This window comes from Lucilia sericata, unplaced genomic scaffold (genome assembly GCF_015586225.1).
Source record: "Lucilia sericata isolate MDLA Ls3-8-SP2 unplaced genomic scaffold, ASM1558622v1 Contig001010F_arrow, whole genome shotgun sequence".
Lineage (NCBI taxonomy): Eukaryota > Metazoa > Arthropoda > Insecta > Diptera > Calliphoridae > Lucilia > Lucilia sericata.
The window spans coordinates 71,734-98,299 of NW_023994992.1; the positions used below are offsets into that span (position 1 = coordinate 71,734).

The 26,566-nt window shown below is 31.1% G+C and overlaps 3 protein-coding genes and 1 long non-coding RNA gene across 7 annotated transcripts in view; 2 read left to right on the top strand and 2 right to left on the bottom strand.

Annotated features, from left to right (window-relative positions):
• Positions 1-1,710: 1,710 nt before the first annotated feature.
• On the bottom strand, positions 1,711-13,844 carry LOC119609587 (probable helicase with zinc finger domain). 3 transcript variants are annotated; one of them, XM_037964430.1, is made up of 5 exons: positions 13,706-13,844; positions 11,085-11,672; positions 8,416-10,791; positions 5,203-8,353; positions 1,711-4,436 (listed from the first exon to the last, which is right to left on the bottom strand). In XM_037964430.1, the coding sequence occupies exons 2-5, from the start codon at positions 11,391-11,393 to the stop codon at positions 3,631-3,633; spliced, it is 6,642 nt and encodes a 2,213-aa protein (XP_037820358.1). In that variant the 5' UTR covers positions 11,394-11,672; positions 13,706-13,844; the 3' UTR covers positions 1,711-3,630. The 3 variants fall into 3 exon arrangements, with proteins under 3 accessions (XP_037820358.1, XP_037820357.1, XP_037820359.1); XM_037964429.1 differs by lacking the exon at positions 13,706-13,844 and adding an exon at positions 12,809-12,869; XM_037964431.1 differs by lacking the exon at positions 13,706-13,844 and adding an exon at positions 12,316-12,334.
• LOC119609588 (myb-like protein X) lies at positions 12,603-16,917 on the top strand. The gene is made up of 2 exons (XM_037964433.1): positions 12,603-12,650; positions 14,475-16,917. The coding sequence occupies exons 1-2, from the start codon at positions 12,647-12,649 to the stop codon at positions 16,703-16,705; spliced, it is 2,235 nt and encodes a 744-aa protein (XP_037820361.1). The 5' UTR covers positions 12,603-12,646; the 3' UTR covers positions 16,706-16,917.
• Positions 16,918-17,943: 1,026 nt separating this feature from the next.
• Positions 17,944-19,886, bottom strand: LOC119609584 (bromodomain-containing protein DDB_G0280777-like). The gene is made up of 2 exons (XM_037964428.1): positions 19,768-19,886; positions 17,944-19,029 (listed from the first exon to the last, which is right to left on the bottom strand). The coding sequence occupies exons 1-2, from the start codon at positions 19,793-19,795 to the stop codon at positions 18,140-18,142; spliced, it is 918 nt and encodes a 305-aa protein (XP_037820356.1). The 5' UTR covers positions 19,796-19,886; the 3' UTR covers positions 17,944-18,139.
• Positions 19,887-20,257: 371 nt separating this feature from the next.
• The window catches only part of LOC119609585, an 80,782-nt gene continuing 74,473 nt past the window's right edge, over positions 20,258-26,566 (top strand). Inside the window, exon 1 of one of the 2 annotated variants that reach the window (XR_005231938.1) lies at positions 20,258-20,635. This is a non-coding gene — a long non-coding RNA (uncharacterized LOC119609585). Of the gene's footprint in view, positions 20,636-25,748; positions 26,230-26,566 lie in introns of those variants that run through there. The other variant, XR_005231939.1, reaches the window with a different exon arrangement.

Below are 26,566 nucleotides of genomic sequence, written 5' to 3' on the forward strand. Positions count from 1 at the left end.
ATTTTTTTTTTTTAATTTTTGTTATAAAAGAGAAACTCAATTTTAGCTTATTAAAAATTTGTTTTGTTAATTTTTGTTTTTTTTTTGTTTAATTTATAGCAAAAATATTTATTTTAATTCTAATTTTTTTTTTTATAATTTTTACGTTTTTTTTTTTGTTTTTTAATTTTAATATTTTCAAAATTTAATTTTAAATACAAAATTGTTAAGCAAGTTAAGCGTTTAATTTTATAAAGAGCTGTTTATTTATTGAAAAATAAAACAAAATATTATTTTGAAAAACTCTAACCTCAAAATATGTATTTTTTTAAAATTTTGACAAAATTTCCAAAAAATATATTTTAAGTTAAAGAATTCAACAAAATAGTTAACAAAGTTAAAAAATCTATTTATATATGCCTTTTTCTTTATAAAATGTATAAATTTATTTTTAAAAATTGAAATATATCGTTTATAACCTCAAACTAAACCTTTAAAAAATGTTCGTTTCTAACCTGAAAAAAAGTTTATTTGCATTAGTAAATGTTTTGTTTACTAATAAAATGTGTCAATATTTCTTTAGATTTTAGACAAAATTATGAGATTTTTGTTTAATTAAAGAACTGTTTACACATGTTTATGAGTTTTGCCACTGAAATTTATAAGAAAACTATTTTATAAAACAGGTGTCAGAGAAATTTTACACCATATTACAGATAAACTTTGACCTTTGGATCAGAACAGTAACTTTTGAGCTTTTTTCAAAATGAAATATAAAAAAATAAAAAGAAAGTGAAAAGAGGTTTTTATAAAATTTAACATTAAAATATATAATAGTGTAACCTTTGACCTTTGGGTTTAAATTAGTGAATTTTGAAATTTTTTAACTAAAATAAATGAAATGAGATTAAAAAAAAGGTCAAGTGACCTTTGGCCTTCTATAAACTCTAAAGTGTTAAATAAACTTCTAATTGGTTTAGTTTAATGATTCCGTGCGCATTATTAATATTTTGTTCAAAAAGGTCAAAGGTCACTTTTTTGAAAAAGTTCAACTTAAAAACAGAAAATTTTTAATTTTAGAAATTTAAGCAAACAGACCTTAAAAAAGAGATTTTTTATAAAATTCTACTTTAAATTAAAAATTTTATTACCTTTGACCTTTGTTTCAAAACAATGACTTTTGATATTTTTTATATTTTAAAATTTTACTTTAAATTAAAAATAATATGACACTTGACCTTTGTTTCAAAACAATGACTTTTGATATTTTTTATATTTTAAATTTATAAAAGCAGAATTTAATAATTAATTCAAAACGAGGTTCTTGTAAAATTTAAAATTCTACTATAAATCGAGTGACCTTTAACCTTTGTGTGATAACAGTGATTTTTTTTAACTTTTTAATATTGAAATATAAATTTCTTTTTAAAATAGAAAATATTAAATATTTGTCGTAAAAAAGAATTTCTTGTTAAATTTAATGTATATAGAGTGACCTTTGACCTACGGCTCAAAATACAGATTTTTAAGTGAAATTTAATACATGAAAATGGGATAAGATTAACCCTTAATAATTCTCCTTAACCCTTAATAATTCGCCTTTTTGTTTAATTTAACTTTAAACTATAAATACAGTGACCTTTGACCTACTCTATTTATAGTTAGAATTGTTGAAAATAGTGAATTTGATCTTTTAATATTGAAATTTTTTTAACTTTTTAAGTTTTCTCATTTTTTGAAATGTAAAAATGCTAATTAATTAATAGTTTTTTAGCATTATTTCGGCATTTTAGGCTATAAATAGAGTGACCTTTGACCTTTGGTTAAAAACAATGAATTTTGATTTTTTAAAATAGAAAATTCCTTAATAATTCACGTAATAAGAGGTTTTTGTTTAATTTAACTTTAATATAAAAATGACCTTTGACCTTTGGTTCAAATCAATGACTTTTGAACATTTTTTGTAACGTAAAATTTTTTTATATGACATTTAAAATATGAATTTCATAATAGTTGATTAGTATTTCGGCATTTTAAGCTATAAATAGAATAACCTTTGACCTTTGGTTCAAAGCAATAATATTTGACCATTTTCAGAAATGTAACATTTTTTAAATGACATTTAAAATTTGAATTACTTTATAGTTTAATAGTATTATTTCGGTATTCTAAGCTATAAAAGGCTTTGGCTGAAAATAGTGCGTTTTGAGCTATTTTAAAATTGAAAATATGTATGAAAATTAAATTAGAAAAATCTTTAATAATTGTCGAAAAGAAAAGGTTCTTGTGGTATTTATGAATAAATGGAGTGACCTTTGACCTTTAGTTCAAAACACTGACTTTTGATTTATTTTGAAATTTAAAATTTTTAAATGACATTTAAAATTGTAACTATTTAATAGTTTATTAGTTTTATTATAGATTTTTGAAATAGTTGTTCTAATACTTTATTTCGATATATTCGGAAAAATTGTAAATAAAAAACGGAAGGACTTGCTTTATATGAAATCTAGATTTAAGTTTATTAAATCTAGAGGTTTATGTTTCAGAGATTTGACCAAAAATTTGCTGATTAGAAAAATTTTAAAGAAATATTTTTTCAAAGATATTTTTCTGTCAATTTTAAACATTGAGTTTTAAATTAAAGGTAGAGATTATAAATGTTTAATTTTTAATAAAATTACTAAAGATTTGAATGTAGTTGCTTTAAAAATTCTAAAAATGTTTCGTAAAATTTACTAACTAGAGAAAAAGGCATAGTTTTAACAAGGTGGCTTATTAGCTTGTGTAAGACCATTTGGTGTATTTTTAATAAAAAGGGGGACAACTATTACTTAGGCAGTGGATTAGGTTAAATAACTTTATAATAAAAAAAATGCTTTTAAGTTTTAATATAACAAACCCACAGCTCTTTTTATAACACTTAACTTTAACTTAGCTTTTAAACTTTGTTTTAAACATGAGGGGTTTATTTTTTTTTTGTTTGTTTTTTTTTTTTTTTTCTTTTCATATTTTTTATATATTTTTTTTTTTTCGTGTGCATTATTATAATTTCTTATTAGTTTTACTTCTTACAAATTGTTATAGTTTAAATAATTGTTTTATATATTTTGTTTGCAGTTTTTTTGTTTGTTTTTTTTTTTACTTATTTTTTTCATTTGTTTATAATAACTTTAATATTAATAATGTTTGTTAATTAAACATATATATTCAATAACTAAATTATTTTAATAATAATTCTTCATAATCAAAAAAGAGAACATTAAAATAAAGTCATTTAACGACTTAACACAAAAATCAAATAACAAGTTTCTTTTAAAATTTTTTTTCTTTAAAAAAGGGCCTTTTAAAAAGTAAACGTATTTGTGTTAATTAAACAAACTAAAAATTAAAAGTAATAATATACAAAAAAATAATATTAAAATAATTTCCAGCCTAAAAAGAAAAGAAATACATTAGCATAAATTTAACTAAAAACTAAAAAAGAAAAATTAAATTTAAATTAAAAAAACTTCAATTTTTGTTAGCCAAAAAATAAAGGTCTCTCTCTCCTCTTCACAAATTTCCTTCTAACCCTAAACGTTACTTATTCAAAGGCCCCTTTTTCTAAGAAAAGTCTTTTGAAACTTGTTTTTGCCAAATTCTTATTTCTTATTGAAAATAATTATAAAAACCATTCGTACCTTGACCCAGTTCACGTATGGCAGCAAAGGGATCCTTTTCCCCGGCCTCAACACCACCATTATTGGCTGCAGCTCCCACGGTTAGACCCAAACCTAAACCATTGCCACTTAGATTGGCCACCATAGAGTTGTGTGGAAAATTGTGTTGATGATGATTATGTTGATGCTGCTGTAGAGCAGCAGCAGCATCCGCTTGTTGTGGTCCTTGACTTAAGACGGCTGCATAAGTAGTATTACGATTATCACCACTACTTACTGCCGGATTATTGGCAGGATGTTGTTGTGCTAAGTTATTAGCCTGTTGCTGTTGTTGCTGCTGCTGCTGCTGTTGAAAATTTTGTGTATGAAATGTATTATTAATGCCATCGCTAAGACCAGCCACAAAAGTATTATTGCCCATAAACAAGTCCATGTCATTTTTAAGCCCCGTAGCATTGAAGTTATTATAGAGTAATTTCTGTAAAGTGGTATTGTTTTGCTGTTGATCTTGCTGGAATAATGCCTCAATTAAGGTGCTAGAACCAGTGGTTAGACCAGCTAAAATATCATTAGGACTGCCGGTAAGCATGTTGTCTGGTGTGGAGGAGGACAAAGAATGACCGCCAGTAGAATTACTAGAATTGCCAGTACTGTTGAGGTGATGATGACCATTGCCCATGGGCAAACCCTGACGTCTATACAGAGGCACAGAGGAAGAATTTGAAGAGCTTGAACCACCACCGCCACCTCCTGGTGGACCACCCATTAAATAGTCTTTGTTGTTCATAAGGGCATCTGTGAAAGAAGTTAAGAAAAACACATTAATTAATAAAAGTCTAGCTCAGTACTACATCATTTCTAGTTCAGCTCTGGTTGAGTTTTGGTTCAGTTCTAGTTGTTCTAGTTTAGTTCTAGTTCAGTTCTAGTTTAGTTCTAGTTCAGTACTAGTTCAGTTCTAGTTCAGTTCTAGTTCAGTTCTAGTTTAGTTCTAGTTTAGTTCTACTTCAGTACTAGTTCAGTTTTAGTTCAGTTCTAGTTCAGATCTAGTTCAGTTCTAGTTCAGTTCTAGTTCAGTTCTAGTTCAGTTCTAGTTCAGTTCTAGTTCAGTTCTAGTTCAGTTCTAGTTCAGTTCTAGTTCAGTTCTAGTTCAGTTCTAGTTCAGTTCAGTTCTAGTTCAGTTCTAGTTCAGTTCTAGTTCAGTTCTAGTTCAGTTCTAGTTCAGTTCTAGTTCAGTTCTAGTTCAGTTCTAGTTCAGTTCTAGTTCAGTTCTAGTTCAGTTCTAGTTCAGTTCTAGTTCAGTTCTAGTTCAGTTCTAGTTCAGTTCTAGTTCAGTTCTAGTTCAGTTCTAGTTCAGTTCTAGTTCAGTTCTAGTTCAGTTCTAGTTCAGTTCTAGTTCAGTTCTAGTTCCGTTCTAGATTTGTTCCAATTCCGTTCCAATTCCGTTTTAGTTCACTTCTAGTTTAGTTTTAGCTCAGTTCCTAACAAATCTTTAATCAATTGAGAAAATAACTTTTATTTGTTTTAAACAATTAAATTGTTAGTTCGCTCTAGCAGTACTTACTGTTTGTCATATAACCGCCATGATGATTGGCGGTCTGTTGTTGTTGCTGAGGCGTGGACATGCCCATCATATTAGGTGGCCCTGACATTTTAGACATATTACCACCTGACGTTTGACCATTACCACCACCAATAGTTGGAAACATTTTACTGCCACTCATAAGCGTATTGGAGGAGGATGCATTACCGGTATTTAAAAGTAAATCACCATTCATGCCAGCAGCATTGTTACTGCTACCACCACCCACACCAAAGAGATCACGTAATATAGGTTGGCTGATTTCATTGCCATTGATAATGGAATTGAAGACCATATCAATTTGTTGATTGAAATTAATATCCAGCGGAGGTGTATCATCATTTACTGCAGCCAAATTGAGGGGAGCTTGCAGGAGATTTCCCGAGCCTGTGGGACCCATATAAGGATTCATATTTCTTTGCTGTTGAGCCTGTTGCTGCTGTTGATAGTTCATGAGTGGTTGCATAAAGTTGTCACGCGGCATTAGTTGCTGTTGACCCGGTTGGGTTGCAGAATTGCCACCAGCTTGTAGATAGGCCTGTTGCATGTGTTGGGGAGGTGGTTTATTTACCTGGGGCGGTTGCTGCTGCTGTTGTTGTTGCTGCATCATGGCACTAACCTGCCGCAGGACCTCAGTAAATTTATTGGCAGCCTCTTGACCCTGTGTCTCCAATAGTTTTAAGTACCATTTATATTGGGACTCTTTTGGTTCAAAGGCCATTTCATAGATATTGACATTGGGCGGCAAAAGTGAGGCATATTCATGCGGTTGAGGAAATCGTAAAGCCGTAGGAGATTGTTGTTTATTAGCTGAACCCACCATGGCATTGGGGGGTTGAGCTTGAAACATGCTGCCACCAATATTGAGCGGTACATGAACATTATTGAGAAATTGAAAGTCTTTATCTTTTAATTGTCCAGGTAGATTGTTTTGTCCGAAAAATGCATTTTGTGTAGGAGCACCGGCTGCTGTTGGTGGTCGTGGCATAAAGGGATCCATGGGAGATATGGGTCCATTGGGTATGCCACTTATATTTCTTTGATTCATTAACTGCAGTTGATTGGCGGGCGGTGGTGGTGGCACCTGGCCCTGGCCAAATCCAGCAAAGTTGCCGTGGGCCTGTGGCGGCGGGACTTGATTGCCTTGTTGTCCTGGATGCTGTTTGCCTGCATATAAGGCCTTATTGGCCAAGAAACCCAAATCATTGGGATTATTTCGCATTTGTTGCTGCTGCTGTTGGTTGGGCAAGGGTGGTGGTGGCTGTAAAGGCACACTGTTGCCTCTTATATTCTGGGCCGTTTGTTGTGGTGGCATTTGACGGCCATTGGCGCCGGAGTTATTAGAGGATTGCTGTTGCTGTAATTGAGTTTGTTTTGGTAATACACTCCAGGGATTGGTTTGAGGTGGAGGTCCCCATAGACTGGCATTGGGGTTTTGGGCTGTTGGTACTCCTGGCTGTTGCCCAGCTGAAGATGAAAAGTTTCCGGCAGCTCCTGGGGGACGCAGTTGTTGTTGGGCATGTTGCCAGGGCATGTATTGCGAGAACTGATTTGCTGCTCCAGGGTTTGGAGGTTGTCCCAGGTGTACGGCTGGCGGCGGTGGACCACGCGGGTTAAATTGTTGCCCACTCATGGGTGGAGGAGGCTGGGGCTGTTGTTGTGGTCCTCCGGCTGAGGGTGGAGGACCTATTGCTCTCATAGGCATGTGATTGGGATGTCCATGGAAATGATGTCCTCCTTTTCCGGCCACCATGCCCTGATTCATCATCACCGCGGCTGCAGCTGCAGCGGCATTGTAGGCAGCAGCCGCCGCTGTATGAGGGCCATACATATGGGGCATTTGTTGGGCGGCATGATGAGGAGGTATCTGCCCACCACCACCTGCTGCTAATAAACTGGGATGTGGCGCACCCATTCCGGCAGGTCCATGATGATGTCCTGGATGAGGCCCCATGGGATGATGATTATTTGCCGCCATGGCCAAATACATGGCAGCCTGATCTCTGAGATAAGCTTCGGGTTGCAGAGAACGCGGTATAAACTCAGGCGCTAAAGGATTTAAAACATAACCACGTTTCAGCTCAACACCATCTAACTGGGAACGCAATTGCCACATCGTCAAACCAAAAAGAGATTTATTTTCATCGCATATCTCTATAAAACGTTCCCACACCTTACGGCAACGTCCTATAGAACACAAGGCTACCGGATCTCCCACAACGGCCACCAAACTTTGAGCTCTGGTAATGGCGGTATTCAATAGCTTGGAATTACTCAAAAAACCATAGTCAGCATCTTCGCTAGAGTTATTTGACTGGCCGGGAAAACCGGGTGCAGCACCCGCTGCATTACTAGGCAAACAGGTTCGGCGCGTACGCACGGTAGAGAGAAATACTGCTCTAAATTGTTTACCCTGGACATTGAGTACACGTTCAACTGAAATGCCACCCATGCGACGTTTTCTCAACTCTAAACGTATGCGAAACACTTGATCCGAATAGGGCGTCATAATGCCTATGCTGGCATCATTCATTTTACCCCAAGAACTAGGCCATTTTTTGCGCAACTCTGATACTCTCTCCACCACCTCATAGACCTCGGCATTATTATAAAAAGCCGTTGAATTTTTATCCTGAACATCTTCTCCTCTAGTGGTGAAAAACGTTAAAGGATAGAATTTCTCATGTCTTGGCTGTTTACCCGAAGCTATAAGCTTTTGTTCATAAAACAACTCCGAAGTGAATTTAATAATGGCCTCATGGGCACGATAGTTTTCACATAAGAGTATTTTGCAGGGAAAATTCGAAGGATAATGATCGTATAAACGTTCCAGCAGTGAAATGTGCAATTTACGCTCTTTGGCAAAGGCCGAGAAAAGCTCGGGACTCATTTGCATATGATCACCAGCTAAAACGATGCGTGTACTGTCATTGGCTAAGGCTAAAGGCATAATGGCTTCACATTCCATAGCCTGGGCAGCTTCATCGAGGAATATGTGGGTAAAATAACCCTTAGGGAGATCAAGATTGGCCAATTCCATGGAAATATTTAGGGTAACCACCACAATACGATGTTTCATAATGTCCTCAACGGTGGGACGCCGAAAGTTACCAGCGCCATCAGTGATACAATACTGGGGAGAAAAAAAGGAAAAACAATAAAACTTTAACATTTTTATTTCGCTAACAAACTCACCTTTTGAACTACACTATTGACCGTGGCAACCCAACGTTTGTGATAGTACACCCTCAAAGGAGTGGCCTCTTCTAGACCGGCTTCTATCCAGGGATGTAAATATTCTTTGATATATAAATCTGCCGCTGAATTAGAGTGGGTACATATTAATATCTTGGCCTCCGGCTGCGTTAATAATTGTTTTATAGCCTGTGCCAAGGTATAGGTTTTACCAGTTCCAAAGGGCCCTATTAGTAGAATAGGAGGTAATTTTATGCTCAACGAGGTGGTTATAGCATTAACGGCTTCTCTTTGTTTGGCATTTAATTTGGGTTCACATGTCTCAGACCATTGTTTTTTAGGGGTCCAGGGTATATTGGGTTCTATTTCAGTGGCAGGAAAGATAATTTTAAAATCTGTAATCTTATCGACCGCATGATGCCATTCACAGTAGGGCAAACGATTCAATTGAAATTGTATGTCCACCAAAATCTCAGTATCCGATTTTAACTGCATACCTTCCACGCATTTCGAACCCAACTTCAAATAGATCACATTTTTACCCTTATCCTCTATGACAGCCTCGTAAACATGACGCTTTTTATCCTTAGTTTGCACATTTGCTTCCTCTACGGGTGAGATATAAACACTCAAACAATTGGAGAGTATCAAGCGGCCCGCTGAGGTGTCTTCCGAAACATCTTTACCCAAATGCATTAAGGCAAACAATTCTCCCGATAACGAATACTTGGCAGTACTAGTAGCCATGCCAGCTGGAGTCAGGATATAATTAGAAGTCACACCCAGTTTAGTGCGTAGATTAAAACGGGCAATTTGTTCATAGCGTGCTATCTCCTCCACATACAGCAGTTCATGTATGCGTGAACGATAGTTGTTTTGTGTCAAGCGTTTGTCCAGTATGGTGGACTGGGTGAGAGTAAAAGTTTGAGCTCTTGGGCAGGGATAACGCTCTAGCATTTCCTTTTCATGCTTCAAATCATTGAGATAAGCTTCAGTCTTCATGTGTGAGCCGATGGTGGTCTCAAATTTAACCAATTGTGTATTGGAAACATCCCATCTGGTGGCCGAACTATTAATGATATCACGTCGTATTTCCTCTATCTTCTCGGCATCACTGACGGGCACTACATCCACACACAAGTGTCTTACCAGCAGAGGCTCAGAGCCGAAATCAAAACAAACTGCTTGACGAAATGTACCATAGATTTCGGTATGAAACTCCAAAGTCACCTGATGTTCCATTAGCGACTGCAGGGCAGTGTTTGCTTCCGAATTTTCTAAAGGCTTTTTTGCTACCTCCTCTTTGTCCACCGAACAGTTGAGGAGAGAGGATACAGATGATGTAGCAGAGGCAGAAGCTGAGTGTTTATTGGAGACCCATTCTTGATTGGTTTTTGTGTCCAATTCAATGGTGGTTTCGCCTGTTTTAATGCTTTTTATGGCAAAATGACTACGATGAGCATCTTGCAGTAGAGCCACCGCTTTTAAGGGTTTATTGTTGCTTCTTAAAATAAACACCCATTCTCGCTTGGAAGTCTTTGAACTTATGCTGGTTACCAAATCCTGTTCACATTGTGCCTCTATGCCCTCCACCTTTTCCGACATGATTTTCTCGGGCACTGTCGACTGTATCCATTTCTCTAATACCAACTCTGTGTAGGACTTGCCATAAAGCTCCTTCTCACAAGCTTTCTGCACACGCATACGTCGGTATTCGAAACGATCTTTCCATTCGTTTAGTTCATCGGCTCCATGAGCCTCCACACATTGATTGCCATAATGACACAATTGCGATTCCGTCCATGACTCACAAAGACTATAGGAATCGAGTGTAAAGCCACGAGGAGGTGGTCTCCACTTCCAATCTCGTCCCTCATCGGACATAATCACATTTTGGTGAGCCTCGGTTTGGCAATGTTGCCTTAGCTCATTGCGTGAGTTAAAGGTTATAGCGCAATACGAACAGGTAGTGCTATTGGCATTGTCCCCACTGCCTGTACTATCATCGCTTATGGATTTATTACTGCCCGAGACTTTAAGGGCCGCCAGAAGTTCGGTATTCTTTTGCATTACCGCTGTGATATTATTGCTGGCACCATTTTGTGTGGGATTTTCACGCTTTTTGATACCTTTATTACTGAGCGGTTTACTGTATTTATCTAAAGGGAGATTATTTGTGGCCCAATGATCTAGTTTGGTATCGAGTATATTCATCTCATCTTCTAAGCGGGAATTGTGTATCTTTTGTGTTGATTTATTGCCACCATTAAGCATTTGTATAACGGATTTATAGCGTTCTAAAGTCTTGCAAATATCACCAAAACCCTGCTGTTGTTGGAGTTCAGCTATCCATTCGGTTAGGAGTTTTTCGGCTTCCTAGAATAATGAAATTAATAAACAAACTTAGTAGAAAACATAATTCTTGTTCAGTTCTAGTTGAGTTTTAGTTTAGATCTAGATCATTTCTAATTAAGTATAGTTAAATTCTAGTATAGTTCTAGTTCAGTTCAGTTCTATTTCTAGTTCAGATCTAGTTCAGTTCTAGTTCAGATCTAGTGCAGTTCTTGTTCAGATCCAGTTCATTTCTAGTTTAATTCTTCTTATTATTAACATCTAAATATCTACTTTAAAGTGCATTCGAACATTTTCATAAGTCGTTATCCACTCACCGTATACTTTTTCAATTTACACAAAGCATGCACCAGCCAACGTCTTGTCCGCGATATGCTGGCCAAACAATCCGACTGTTGTTCACTTAGCATTGACAATACTTTACGGGCATCATTCAAACACAACTCATATTTACCCAACTCCAATAGACACTCGCAGCGGCCCAACAGACAAATAATATGACGATCTTTTTGAGCACGATTACTAACCAGCGGAGGAGATGAGAGGATCTGATCATAAAGAGTAGCAGCACGAGACCAATTACGCCATCTGACATTGTCATGAGCCTGCATTTCCTTGTCGGACATGTCTGTGTGTGTGTGTGTGTGTTAGGATGAGTCTATACTTCAAGTCGTTCTTTTAATTAGTTATATTTTATTGTTGTTTTTATTTAAAAATAAAACAAAACAATTTTGTCGTTTTAAAGGTTTTACACCTTAGACGTTTGTTATTGTTGGTTGTTGTTGATTTACTTAATTTACAATTATAATTTACACTTGTTCTTTTAATTGTTTTATTAAAAGTTTTATACATGCTTAGTTAGGACATTTTGACGAAGAAAAAAAATTAAGTTATTTGAAATAAATCTAAAAGAAGAAAAATTAAAGAAAATAAAATGTAAATATTAAAAGAAATATTAATAATTTAAGTTGAAATAATAAATTAATAACCTTGAGGGTCTTGTATAAGTTCTAAGGCTAAGCGCAACTGGGCAAAGAATTTATAGGATAAAGTTGAAAGTAAAAAGGTGTACTCCTAGCTTTCTGCATATTATCTATAATAATTGACAATGCGAGTTTTCAGTACAGACTTCTTCTGAAAATAACTGAAATATGGGCAATACTTTTGGCTCCTTAGACCTTTAGTAGACTTTGAATATTCCATGTAACATTAAATTCAAAATAGATAATATCGAAATCGTTGAATAACTGGCGATATTACAAATGGACAGGCAAATTTATATGCAAATACCCTTAGCAAAAAAATAGAAACTACCTACATTGGGATTTTAAATGGGACACGACTTGAGGTTATAACAACTATTCATTTAGTTGAAAAAACTGCCTTTTCTGCTTATAATTGTGTACCAGTAAAAAAGATTTTGTTGCAACTCTACTTGCGGCTTCATAAACTTTTCAAATTCCATTTGAAATTAAAGACAAACTAATGTGCAAATCGTTGAATAACTGGCGAAAATACAAATGGAAAGGCAAATTTATATGCTAATACCCTTAGCCAAAGGTGGACCATGCGGCAAATAATATTTGCAAGTTTCTTTTTTGCTTTTCTTTTTAAAGGTAATTAAAAAAATAAAATTTTAAAGACACCGGCTTTTTGTTTATTTTATTATCGCTTTTTATCTTGAATATTATTTTTTATTACTTTATTAATTTCTTTTAAGTTATTATATTTTCTCATTATTTTTCTTTTATTTATTTTTTTTAAATATTTATGTTTTTCTTTGACATTTTTTTGCAATTATTTTTTTGTTTTTTATTTTACTTCTCTTCACTTTTTTCTCATTTTTTCTCCATTCTTAGTGTACAGTCATTTTTTTCTAATGGGTAGGCGACCTTATTTTTAATTTTCACTTGTTTTAATTAGTTTTAAAGTAGAACAATTCATTTTTCTTAAAGTTAACATTTTAGTTAATAAAATAATAAACAATTTAGATAAATTAAAGGCAAAAATTAAGCAAAATAATTTATAGAAAAAATCATACCCGTCGTTTCTATGATGTCGTATATCGGGTCGAGTAAAGAGACACCGCATAGTGTTAAAGAGTTAGTAAATAACCGTTAATAATTTAGAAACAGGTAATCGGTTTTCAGGAAAAGAGATTAACATAAGTCAACAGGAATAATTTAATTTAATAACAATTTTGTACAGAGAATTATATATAATTCAATAACATTTGATTGACATAACAAAAATGCTATTATATTACTTTTATTAAAAAAATCTTCTATTAAACTTTCAGTTATTTGTTTACCTGAACGGTTACCTTAAAATTTGCAAACATTTGTGTTAACACTATAATGTCAAGTGTCAAAAACACAAAACGAAAGAAATCAAACAAAAAAATTATAAGGCTGCCATATGTTTTAATAAAAAATATATTTTTTATTCATGTTATTTATAACTATAAACAAATTAAAACATTAACAAAATTTTCACTTGAAAGCCATAATTTATATTATAAATTTTAAAATCCTATTGCATTTTATAAAATAAATTTTATTTTAAACATTTAAACAAAATAAACACAATCTGGCCACTTTTATTGTAAAATTTTTTTGCACATCTATTTTTCTAGTTTTTTTTTTACGAATGCATAAATATAGCAAAATAACAATAAAATTATTTACTATTTTTTTGTTCTAATTTTCAATTTTTTAATTTAATGAACTTTTATATTTTTTAAATTTTCTTTTTTTCACAATTTTTTTTGAACATTCTTTTCTTTTTTGTGTACAGCTGTTTTTCCTCTGTATGTATTTCATTGCAATTTTTTTCGTTTTTGCCAAGACACTTTATTTTTTCACATTTTTTTGTATGTGTTTTTTCTTTTTGTTATTACGTCATTTTTATTTAATTAATTACACGTAATAACACTCACCTTATGTTTTTAGTTTATTAGAAAATGTTTTAAAACTATTTTATGCACTAATTTTTACATATTTTCTAAAGAAAATGAAATTAAATAAAATTCGTAAAACTGCACATCACGTACAAAAAGAATTTACACAAAAAACTAATAGTGATGCCATATCTAATAGCCATAATTAGCAAAAGTAAAAAAGAAATGTCAAATTATTAAGAGTAACCAGATGTTTTTGCACAGTGAAGTGCTATTTTTGTTGAGTTCGACACACAAACATGTATACTTTTTACGGGCAGATTTTGCTGAAGTACCCCGCAGACAAAAAACGAAAAAAGTAAATTATTACATACAGAGTTGTATAAAAATGTAGTAAATGTGGAAAAATACTAAAACTAACAACTGTTCGCAACGGTTTGCTTAGCACAGTGTTTGCTTAGACTTAAAAAGTAAACAAAAGGGTTAATTAAAACTTTTAAATAAAAATAAATCAATTTTTAAAAGAAGTTAAGATTTTTTATATAAAATTAAAAAAGGAATTTTATACCTAAACAATCAAAGAAAATACTACTGAATTTTGGGGTTGAAATTTTATTTTACTTTTTATTTTTCATATTATTTTATAAAATGCAAAGCCCTTTTTGGCTACGCCTTTATTTTAGGCATTTCACAACAAACAAACATTATTCTTTAATTAGCTATATACTTGTTTAGTAAATAATTTATTGCTTTCTGTTTTAAATTGTATTTTTCCCAAATTGCATCATGAATATTACTTTAAATCAAGACTCCTTAAGAATTGATCAGGAGTTTTATAAAACCTTGACTCCTCTTAAACGTAAAACTTTTTCCGAAACTATGCTCATAAGACGAAGTCCTTTTCTACATTGTGAAAATCAAAATTCTGGAACTGAAAATCGTGGCAAATGTCTTTACTGCAGCAAACGTGCAAATAACACAAATAATTCTAAAACAAAGGAAAATAATATTCAAAGTAAACAAATATCTTGTTCAACTAGAATCCCATCATCATCCTCTGATCGTAAATTGACAGTCAAAACAGCTGAAATTGAAACAGTAACTAAAAATGAAAATAATTCCGAATATGAAACAGAAACTTGGTTAAAATTACAAAATGACTTAAGAAATCTGAAACTGAGACAAGAAAAACGTACGCATAAACCTCAAAGCAGTGAAATTGAAATAAAAACAACTGAGAAAGAAACACGAAATGGTAATAATAAAAAATTAAACCAAGGTTTTCAATCTGATAATAAAGACTTTCAAGAGAAACAGCAATCATCCCTAACATCTTTCCAATTTGAAACTTTTCCTAATAGAACAAATAATGGAAATGAAACCTTTAACTGTGAGGAATCTACCCAAATCAGTGGTTACTATTCCGAAGACTCTAAAGAAGAGTCCAGCAGTATTTTAGATCTTAATACTTCTTCAGAAAACTCTCTTAATGCTGCAAATCACAAAATAAAACCTTTAACAAATTCCACCTTCATTTGCCCGCAAGAAACAAGTGAAAATGAATCACAAGAATTTCAAACAGCAGCAAACAGTTTTCAAGAAAATGGCAATGAAACTACAAGTATTGAAACTAGAGAAAAATTGCCTTCTCCCAAAAAATATCCTTTTTATAAACCGGAAAACTTTCATATACCCTTAATCATTATAAATGAAATCGAGATTATACATCATGGTTTAGAAGTGGCCAAACCGGAAAAGAAATCCTTAAAATCTTTAAAAGTCCCTTTAATAACAATAAAATCCGAATTTGAAGAAAATAAAGAATTGCAAAAGAAACTTATTGAAATGAAACTATATAAACAAATTGATATAAAGGATAAAGTCATGGCGCACTTGTTGGAAATTTCGAGAGCCATAGACTTCCCGAAACTCAAACATTTGTGTAATTTAATGTGTGAAAAAACTGACGATGGCAGCTGCAAGAAAATGCTACTGGAGAAAGAAAAAGAAAAGAAAGTGGAAGAGGAATCTGGAGGTTTCTTTTATTCCATTTGGAGTGCCATTAAATATCCTTTTGTGCCAAATCCTAGTAAAATAGAGGAAAAGTATGATATTGAAAATAAAAAGGAAGAGGATAAAGAGAAAAATGAAGAGAAGGAAAGATCGGAAGAAAAGATTTCAGAAGACTTAGAGAAAGCGGATTCTAAGAGGACTGCAAAGGACAATTTAGATAATAAAGAAGATATTCCCAAAAGAATTATACTAGATAAGGGAAAAGAAACCTCTAAAAAAATTCAACCTACGGACAGTTTAGATAATAAAGAAAACAAGGAACCGAAAAATCTTTTTTCTGAAAAGGAAGATTCGGGAACTCAAAAAGAAGATACACTTGAGAATTATGTGAAAGAAACTAATAAGGACTTTAACAATACGGAACAGAAAGTAATAAGAGAAAATGATAATGTTGAAAACTTAAAGAATCTCAAAACTGACCATATTAGTAAAGATATAGACAAAACAAACAATTTTCTAGAAGAGGAGAAGAAAAACGAAGATTTAAATCTGCTAATACAAAATACTGATAAGATTATAGTTACTAAAGAAGAGGACAGTAAAATGGAGGCAACAAATAACAATAATTTGAAACAAGATGAAAGGAAAACAAATACGAATGCAGAAGATGAAAGTTCTAATAAGAAAACTGACAATTCCTGTCCCAAACCAACAGCAAATCTGGAGTCCAATAAGAAAATAGAAACTGAACAACAAGACAAAAAGCAAACCAAGAAAAAGAAAGGGGGTTTCTTTTCGTTTTTCTCAAAAAGAGAAAAAACTGATAAAGACAATAAGAATCCGGAATCGAAAGAACCCAGCAACGAAAACGCCAAGAAAATCGATGATATGGAACAGGTTTTAGAGGAATTAGAGAAAGAGGAGGAAAAACTCAAATTAGAAAAATTTAAGGAGGCCTTAAAGAAGGCTGAAAAGTTAACGGCAATAGAAACAAAGTCCAGATCCAAGAGAGCGGGTAGTTTTTAGAGAAAAACTTTAAATATTTACTTGTTTAAATAGTTTTTAAAAGTTTTGTATAATTAAAAAGAGAGATAAAGTACTGAATATTTATGATAGAAACTATTTCTTGTTTTTTATTTTTATTTTAAATTAAAAACAATTTGAAATTAAGTTTTTTCTAAGTTAAAATATTACTAATTAGAAATTTATCATTAACTTAAATTAATTATTATTAGCATCATCATTACTATTAAATTTTTATATAATTTTTTCTTTTCTTAAATTTTAACTTTATTTTAATGAATTTTTTTAATTATTTCATTATTATCATCATCATTATTAATTTTTGCAATAATATTAAGAATTTTTTAGTTATTTTATTATCATCATCATTATTAACATTTCTTATAAAATAATTATGTAAATTTTAAATAATTTTAAGAATTTATAAAAATGTTCTAATTATTGTTAAAAATATTTGATATTTTTATAAATTTTTTAAAAACTAATCTAATTTTAAGAATTTCTTTAAAAACTTTTAACATTCAGAAACAAAACTTTATAGTTTTTTAGAATATTTTAAAACCTTTTTGAAAATTTAAAGCAATATTTAGAATTTTTTAAATTCAACAAAATATTTATTAGTTTTAATTATAATTATCATCATTATTATCATTATCTATAAAATAATTCATGTAAAAAATTCATGTAATATTAATAAATTATTAAAATTGTTTACAATATTGTTAAGAAAATGTTAAATTTTATATCTTTGTCCTGATTATTGTTTATTACTTTAAAATAAAAATTTATTTAATTGTTAGATTTTGCTGAAATCTTTTATTATTAAGAAATATTTTTATTTTTCATTATATGTTTGTTATAATCATTGAAAGCACTTTCCCAAAAATAGTTGTAAAAATTTTCAAATTAATAAAATATCCAAAACATAATAATTTAGAACCAAGATATTATTTTTATTTTTAATATAATTATAAAAATAAAAGTTTAAAAAACTTTAGACTATTTTAGTCAATATTTTAGACAATAGTCTTGTCTATAATTTTTACTATAGTATAGTCTATAAATTAATCTGTATACTAATCAACAGTCTAGTCTGATCTATAGTCTATTATATGTTTTTGTCTATAGTCTAGTCTATATTCTATAGTGGTCTCTATAGTTTAGCCTATAGTATAGTCTTGTCTATTCTATAGTTTAAACTCTAGTTTATATAATAAAAAAATTTGTTTTCAATTTTTTTATTTTAAAATTATTGTTATTTTTATTAAAAAAACAAAATTACAATCACAACATGAAGTTCTTAAAAAAATACACTTAAATTTTTAACTAAACTTACAAATAAACAATTAATTTAACATAAAACATAACACTCTTAGAACATTTCAGAACATTTCAATTAAAATAACTAAAAAAACTTTTACTAAAATCATTCTATATTTAAAAATATTGTCCAGCATAGTAGATATCGTGCATTAGTATAGCACAATGTTTCTGATTCGTTATGCCCATCTGTTGAAGATCTTGCAACTTAAGCAAATGAAAAGTAAACAAATCGATTTCTTCCCTCTGAAAGAGGCCACAGTACATGGAAAGGCCGCGTTGTTGTAAAATTTTCGCTACCTGTGGACATAGAGGTTTAGCGGCGACCGGAGAGGCCTGGCGAAAATGACGATTTTGTTGTTGAGTTTGAAGATGGTGTTGTTGATGATGATGTTGTTGTTGGTGATATTGTTGTTGCTGCTGCTGTTGTTGTTGTTGTTGTATAATATGCAAACATTTTTGTTGCAATTTTTGCTGTTGCAGATTATGAAAAGATTTCGAATGGATATTTTGCGGCACATTATTATTTCTAGGCTTTAAAGGGGTGCGCACATTTGTAGGCGTGGCTGCATAATCTAAACTTATAACATGGCCACCCTTTTTAGGAGTAGGCGTAACTCCTGTATGTGTTATTTTCACTGTGGGAGCCTTAGGTGTTACATTATAATTAGATTGCTGTTGCTGTAGTTGTTGTTCTTTGCTGTGAGCACAATTTCTATTGCAAATTTGAGGTCTCACTTGCCCTTGGCTGTTCTCCTGCTCATGGGCCTCGAAAACATCTCGTATTTTAAGGAATTCTTCTGAGTATCTTTTAGGTTGCAGGGGGCAACCTTTCTTATGAAATATCCTATTGGCCTGTTGTAAAAGTTTCTTTTGTTGCTGTTCCACACGATGTTCCTGACGTACACTATCAATATACATGTCCAGAGAACCATCACCACCAAAGTTGAATTCAAATTTTGTATTTTCGCTCAGCGGTGTTAGAGGGGTTAAGGGGGAATTGGGCACTGGAAGTAAAAGAGAAAGAGGACATAGGATTAATGATTGCAGATATTAGGATAATGTTAATATGGATATCTAGACTTTAGTTTAGAATATAGTCTAAAGTTTAGTTTAAGAAATAATATATTCCAAAGTATAGACTGTAGTTAATAATTTAGGTTATAGTTCCAAATGTGGACGACAATCTAGTCTATAAAAAAAAAACTATAGTTTGATAATAGTTTAGTCCATAATCTACACTAGACTATATTCTCGTCTATAGTGTGGACAATAATCGAGTCATAGAGTATAGGACATAGTATAGTCGATAAATAAAATTATAGTCTATAATTAAGGCAATAGCTTAAGCAAAAACTAGTTCAAAGTTTAGACTATAGTTTAGTCCATAATTTAGGTTATAGTCAAGCCTATAGTTCAGATAATAGTAGAGTCCAAAGTTAAGATAACAGTCAAGTTTTGGCCACAGTCCAGTCGAAAACTATAATAGTCTATAATTTATAATGTAATCGTGTCCAAGGTCTAAAGTTTAAGCTATAGTCTAGTCTATTATTTAGTATAGTCTTCAGTTTTATCTATAAATATGTATATAGTTTAGGTTCTAGTCATCATTTTCCCCAAAGCTCTACTTCAAAGAACTTTTGTTACAAAGTATTTAATCTCTTACCAATACCCTTCCCTACTGTAGGGGCCTTTGGGAATTTTCATTTTAAAATTTATGTACATAAATTTAAATAAATACTAACTTGCTTGTAAATGACTATAACGCTCCATTGTTATTAAATTAATAAAAAAAGACAAACAAACAATAAACAATTTAAAACAATTACAGTAAACAATAAAATTTATTTGTTAATTTAGTTATAATTTTTAAAAGAAAATGGCTAAATAATAAAATGCCATACGTAATAAATTTAAAACAAAAATATTGAAAATCAGCTTAATAAAACATGTCTAACGATTACCGTTACTTAGGGTTGTTTAAAAAGGTGTTAATAATTAATACAACTCTGTTTAACCTGTTAAGGGGCGTTAATATTAAAAAAAAAACTTTAACAATCCGAAATAGTTCAACAATTCTATTTTAGATTTTTAATAGCGGTTACGAAACGTTTTATAAATAACAATCAAAACTAATTGTCAACTTCAGTTGTCAACATCACTTCTTTAAAGCGATTTTTTGTTTGTTTACTAATTCCTTTTTGCTTTTTAGTTTGTTCTTGACCGTCGCGTAGTTTATAGCGAGTGCGTGTGTGTCCGTTTTTAAATTAATTTTAAAGTGGTAAAAAGTTTATAAAAATTAATAAAATTTGTTAATAAATATAGTTAAATATGTTAGCTAACTAGTACATGTGTTAAAAATTCGTTTCGATACCGTTTTCTATATCAAAATCTTGTGTAAAGTTATGAGTGAAATTAGTGAAATGTTGTGTAAAATATATGTAAACAACAGGGATGGGATGAAGAGCTCATTAGCAAATAGTGTGTATAAAAGAGAAGGGAGTAAGCAAATGTTATAAATTGAAGGGAATATAGTTAATTTTATAAATGTGAAGAACTTTTATGAAAAAAATGCCAATTTTAACGCAGTTACATCAAAAATATTTAAAAAAGGTAAGAATGATTTAATTTTTAGTAACATTTTACTCTAAATAATTTCTTTAAAATTTTAATAAAAATTTTGCAAATTTTAAAGGTACAAATTTCTTTAAATAGGGATAAATTTAACTCATAAGTTTAGTATAGTCTATAGTGTAGTATATAGTATAGTCTATAGTATAGTTTATAGTATAGTCTATAGTATAGTCTATAGTATAGTCTATAATACAGTCTATAGTATAGTCTTGTATTTATTATAGTCTATAATACACTAGTCTATAGTCTATAGTCTATAAACTAGTCTAAAGTCTGGTCTGGTCTATAGTCTAGTCTATGGTTTAGTATAAAATCTACTCTTTTATCTAGTTTATTTGTTACTTTGGGATTTATAAATACATATATTTTTCCCTTATCTTCAAACATTTTGCACTTAAGCGATTAATTCTCAGGGTTGCAACTCGAAGTCCTACTATTTTTTCCACTGCTTTAATAATGCAGTTAAAATTTCTAACTGTAAACTTAAAGCCATCATTAAAATAAGAATTATAAAAACGTGATTTAGCAAATTTTTATAAAAACCCGAAAAAAACTATAAAAATTTTAAAACATAACTGATTAATTAAAAAAATATAAAATCTAACAAAATGTCTTCTTGGATGGATCAAATAATTGCTCCCTACTTAGCATCGCCTTTGGCTAATTCCACTAAAATCCACAATAACGTCTACACAGATGGACCCGATATAAGTCTAACACGACTTGGCTACCGTAATACAGGTTATCAGCCCATTAATATTACGCAGGCTGCAGAAAAATCTCAGGAAACTAAAGAGACAACCACTACAAATGAAAGCATAGAGGCAACAGATACTTCCACTACTTCCAACAACGAAAGCAGTAATAAAACCTCACCCAAATCTAAAACCACTAAGGGGGCGGGCAAAAAACCTGTGGTTTCTAGAAAATCTATAACCGCCAAAAAAACCATAGAACCTATTAAGGCGGTGGCCATTAATTGCAAAAATAATGGCGTTACTGTGGAAAAAATACTCAAACAAATTAATATGACCAAATATCAACAGGCCTTTAAGAAAATTGATGTACCAAAATTTGGGGCATTAAAGGAAATTGATTTAAATGCAATTGGCATTACCCGACCCTCGGAGATAAGGACCTTTATGGATGCCATTAAAAAGGCTAAATCCGATACATTTATTATAAAACAAAATTAATTATGCAATTATTTAAAGTTTTTGTAATTGTTTGTTTTTGTTTGTGTTGTGTTTTTTAAACGTTCATTTAAACTTTTTTTGTACTTTTTTTATTTGTTTTTATTTAACCAAGTGCCGGTCACTCCAAAATAAATTTGTGTTTTTTTATTATTTTATTCAATGATTAATATTCAAATTGTTTCGTTGTTGTTTTTTTATATAAATTTTAAAATTTCAAATAATTTTATAGGTTTATTTTAAAATGAAACCAGTCCAACAGGATTTGTTGGCAAATTATAAATTTCTGGCTAATAGCCTTTTTTAAAATGCGTTTTAGATTTTGTATGTTAATTTGGGTTTGTTATACATTCCAAAGTTCAAAAAACTTGTGGTAATTTTTGGAATAATGATGAAAGGAAATTTGTTCCAGAGTTTTAAAACAAGAATTTTTGTAAGTGTTGTATAGGTTGTAAGTTATTTGAGAAAATTTGTTAGTTGGTTGGTTTCAAACATGTTGCAACATATTAAAAGTCATTAGCATGTGCTGCCATATTGTTGGAATAATTTCCGCAATGTATACTAGAGTGTTCCGAGGAACTGTATTTTTAAAAGATTGGCATAATTATTGTCCATTGCAGAATTTTTTGGAATTTATATGGCCCTTATAATGCACTAAAAGTAGTTTAGTGGACATGAAATACGTTTTCAATTGTCTTCTTCTTGTATTGACACTTTTCTTAAAGACTACCGTAAACACATGTTTTTATTGTGGTCTTGTGGTTTCAATTGTAATCAAACTGTTACAGCTTAATTATAATTGGAACCACAACCGCTGTCGACAATGAATAATTTTTTAACCATTCCTATTTATTTCGTAAAGAATAATTCTAATTTTAAACAAAAACATAATTTTCTTTGATTTTTTCTAATAAACTTCAGAAAATGTGGTTTGTCGACAGTCGCTTAATTTTAATTCGTCGCTCGCTCTTTTTTTGTGGTTTGTCGACAGCGGTTTAAATTGTAATCAAACTGTTACTCAGCTAAGAAATCTCATTTTGTTTCTGTTTGCTTTACTTTGTTTCTCTCATATTTTCTCTCTTTAAAAACTAAAGTTGTCAATCGTTAACTATTCCAAGATTCTTGTCTCTACTAAAATATAAAACATAATTATAATGCTTTCTCTTTCTAACCTTAAACCACTGAGAAATGTTATCATAACAAAAGTTGCCACTACATTATCAAAACTCATTAAGGGTTCATGTCTTCACTACTTACCAGCAAAGCCACACACTTTAACATACAATAAAGCAATATGGCGTTTTGACAAATGAAATGTAAACATGACTTGTTGCTTTTCTCATTTAGTTAAAGTTTGGCCGTCGTGTTGTTAATTTCGCAAGTGAAAATGTTTGTGGTAAAAAATTAATTATTAATTTGGTAAAATGTCACAAAAGTTAATGAAATTTTGCATTAAAATAAAGTTAAAAGTGTAAGCTATAAAATGAAATCGAAAAAAATACAGTTTTATATTGATTTCTTGCTTAAAATTGTGTGTAAAGTTGCTGCTGCTTCATTAGTTGTGAAATTGTTTAGTGGCTTGTCATGCCATTAGTATTAGAGTTGAGTCAGGGGTACTGAAGTAAACGCAAAAGTACCAAAATTGGAGTAAATGTGTAAAAGGAGTAGCAAATGATAAAATTGAGTGCATTTTTTACAAATGTTGTATTTTGAATGATCCTAATGGTGATTTATTGATAAACGGCGGAATTATGTAGGATAACAAGGTATGACAAGTTAATTATTAAAATTTTTAATAAAATTGAAGGGAAAATTTATTAAGGAAATAATATTGTATAAATAAATATCCTGAAAATTATGTAAATTTATTTTTAAATATTAAAATTTGTTAAAAATTTTAAAATGTTGTAAATTTACTAGGTTAGTTCTAGTTCAGTTTTAGTTCAGTTCTAGTTCAGTTCTAGTTCAGTTCTAGTTCAGTTCTAGTATAGTTCTAGTTCAGTTCTAGTTCAGTTCTAGTTCAGTTCTAGTTCTAGTTCATTTCTAGTTCAGTTCTAGTTCAGTTCTAGTTCAGTTCTAGTTCAGTTCTAGTTCAGTTCTAGTTCAGTTCTAGTTCAGTTCTAGTTCAGTTCTAGTTCAGTTCTAGTTCAGTTCTAGTTCAGTTCTAGTTCAGTTCTAGTTCAGTTCTAGTTCAGTTCTAGTTCAGTTCTAGTTCAGTTCTAGTTCAGTTCTAGTTCAGTTCTAGTTCAGTTCTAGTTCAGTTCTAGTTCAGTTCTAGTTCAGTTCTAGTTCAGTTCTAGTTCAGTTCTAGTTCAGTTCTAGTTCAGTTCTAGTTCTAGTTCAGTTCTAGTTCGGTTCTTAGTTCAGTTCTAGTTCAGTTCTAGTTCAGTTCTAGTTCAGTTCTAGTTCAGTTCTAGTTCAGTCTAGTTCAGTTCTAGTTCAGTTCTAGTTCAGTTCTAGTTCAGTTCTAGTTCAGTTCTAGTTCAGTTCTAGTTCAGTTCTAGTTCAGTTCTAGTTCAGTTCTAGTTCAGTTCTAGTTCAGTTCTAGTTCAGTTCTAGTTCAGTTCTAGTTCAGTTCTAGTTCAGCTCTGGTTCAGTTCTATTTCAGTTCCAATTCAGTTCTAGTTCAGTTCTAGTTCAGTTCTAGTTCAGTTCTAGTTCAGTTCTAGTTCAGTTCTAGTTCAGTTCTAGTTCAGTTCTAGATCAGTTCTAGTTCAGTTCTAGTTCAGTTCTAGTTCAGTTCCAGTTCAGTTCTAGTTCAGTTCTAGTTCAGTTCTAGTTCAGTTCTAGTTCAATTCTAGTTCAGTTCTAGTTCAGTTCTAGTTCAGTTCTAGTTCAGTTCTAGTTCAGTTCTAGTTCAGTTCTAGTTCTAGTTCAGTTCTAGTTCAGTTCTAGTTCAGTTCTAGTTCAGTTCTAGTTCAGTTCTAGTTCAGTTCTAGTTCAGTTCTAGTTCAGTTCTAGTTCTAGTTCTCGTTCTAGTTCGTTCTAGTTCAGTTCTAGTTCAGTTCTAGTTCAGTTCTAGTTCAGTTCTAGTTCAGTTCTAGTTCAGTTCTAGTTCAGTTCTAGTTCAGTTCTAGTTCAGTTCTAGTTCAGTTCTAGTTCAGTTCTAGTTCAGTTCTAGTCAGTTCTAGTTCAGTAGTTCTAGTTTTCAGTTCTAGTTCAGTTCTAGTTCAGTTCTAGTTCAGTTCTAGTTCAGTTCTAGTTCAGTTCTAGTTCAGTTCTAGTTCAGTTCTAGTTCAGTTCTAGTTCAGTTCTAGTTCAGTTCTAGTTCAGTTCTAGTTCAGTTCTAGTTCAGTTCTAGTTCAGTTCTAGTTCAGTTCTAGTTCAGTTCTAGTTCAGTTCTAGTTCAGTTCTAGTTCAGTTCTAGTTTTAGTTCTAGTTCAGTTCTAGTTCCGTTCTACTCAGTTCTTGTTCAGTTCTGGTTCAGTTCTAGTTCAGTTCTAATTCAGTTCTAGTTCAGTTCTAATTCAGTTCTAGTTCAGTTGTAGTTCTAGTTCAGCTCTAGTTCCATTACTAATTCTTTGCTTATCCCTCTGGCAACCTTTATTGAAGTGTAAAAAAAAGTAAACTAAACAATAACAATACAATATAATAAAAAACACATGTTTGGCAACTAAAAGCCGGCTTGTTTTGTTTATATTCTCACTCGCTCACTCTCTCACTTACTCTCTCTCTTCCCCAAAACAAAACAATAAGAAATAACCCCCACAAAAAAAGAACAAGTGGAGCCATTTGTTTACCTATAAAAGTCAAAAACAAAAACACGACAAGCAACACGAACATGTTTTATTGTGTTCGTTCCACACCAAATCATTGAAAGCTGGCTCTGAACAGGTTTGAAATAATTGTAAATAAAATAATGCAATCTAGCTGTTGCTAATTTAGTCGCAGTTACAACTTCGAGGTGTTAAAATCGTAAGCTAAACGGGAAAAATTTTATTTTTTTGCGTAAAAATTAAAAAAATCTTTTTAAAAAATCTAAAAAAAATTATAAATTCGAAAAAAGGAAAAATTTTAAACAAGTAAAACAAAGTTAATACTATTTAATAAAACGAAATAATTTTTTTTAAATTTAAAGCATATCAAATTTTATTTATAAAGGAAATATAGCAAAGCATACAAAATTTTTTCTAAAAGCCAAATAAAAGTGTTTTTTTTATAGAAATTATAAAATAAATTTCTTAAAGTTTTAAACAAGTTTTAAGCTTTTTGTGGGTTTTACTTAAAACATAAAGCAAATTTCTTAATTATTTTTCATTAAAAAAGAAAATTAGTGATTTTAATTAACAATTACTTGAGCAACGAGTATAACTCAATTTTCAAAAATTAAAGAGAGTGAGTTGAGGAGTGTTGGTGGTTAATTGTTTACTGCATATAGTGGTAAGTTTTAAAGTTGCTGTTGTTAAGACCATTTTGTGTTTTTTAAAAAAATTTTTAATTGCGTTTTAATAGTGAGTGATTTATGTTATTGCAATTGTTGGTTTTGTAGCTGCTGCTGTTGCTGCTATATTGCAATTTGTTTAAGTGTTATTTTAAAGCGTTCATGAGTTTTGCATACAAAATTAACAAATAAATAATTTAATACAAATTAAATAGAGAAAAAAACAAGCAACAACAAAAAAATATTGGTAATCAAAAAGAATTAGCCAATAATTAACGTTTTCCAGTTCACTTGCGAAAATATTAACTAAAAAGCTAACAAAAAATCTGTAAAATT

Excerpts from the sequence above, each read along its gene's own strand:
- LOC119609584 (XM_037964428.1), bottom strand. The coding sequence starts at position 19,795 with ATGGAGCGTTATAGTCATTTACAAGCAA. Across the intron at positions 19,030-19,767 it reads TTATAGTCATTTACAAGCAA|TGCCCAATTCCCCCTTAACC; the intron begins GTTAGTATTTAT and ends TTTTACTTCCAG.
- LOC119609587 (XM_037964430.1), bottom strand. The coding sequence starts at position 11,393 with ATGTCCGACAAGGAAATGCAGGCTCATGACAATGTCAGATGGCGTAAT. Across the intron at positions 10,792-11,084 it reads GTAAATTGAAAAAGTATACG|GAAGCCGAAAAACTCCTAAC; the intron begins GTGAGTGGATAA and ends TCATTATTCTAG. Across the intron at positions 8,354-8,415 it reads TCAATAGTGTAGTTCAAAAG|TATTGTATCACTGATGGCGC; the intron begins GTGAGTTTGTTA and ends TTTTCTCCCCAG.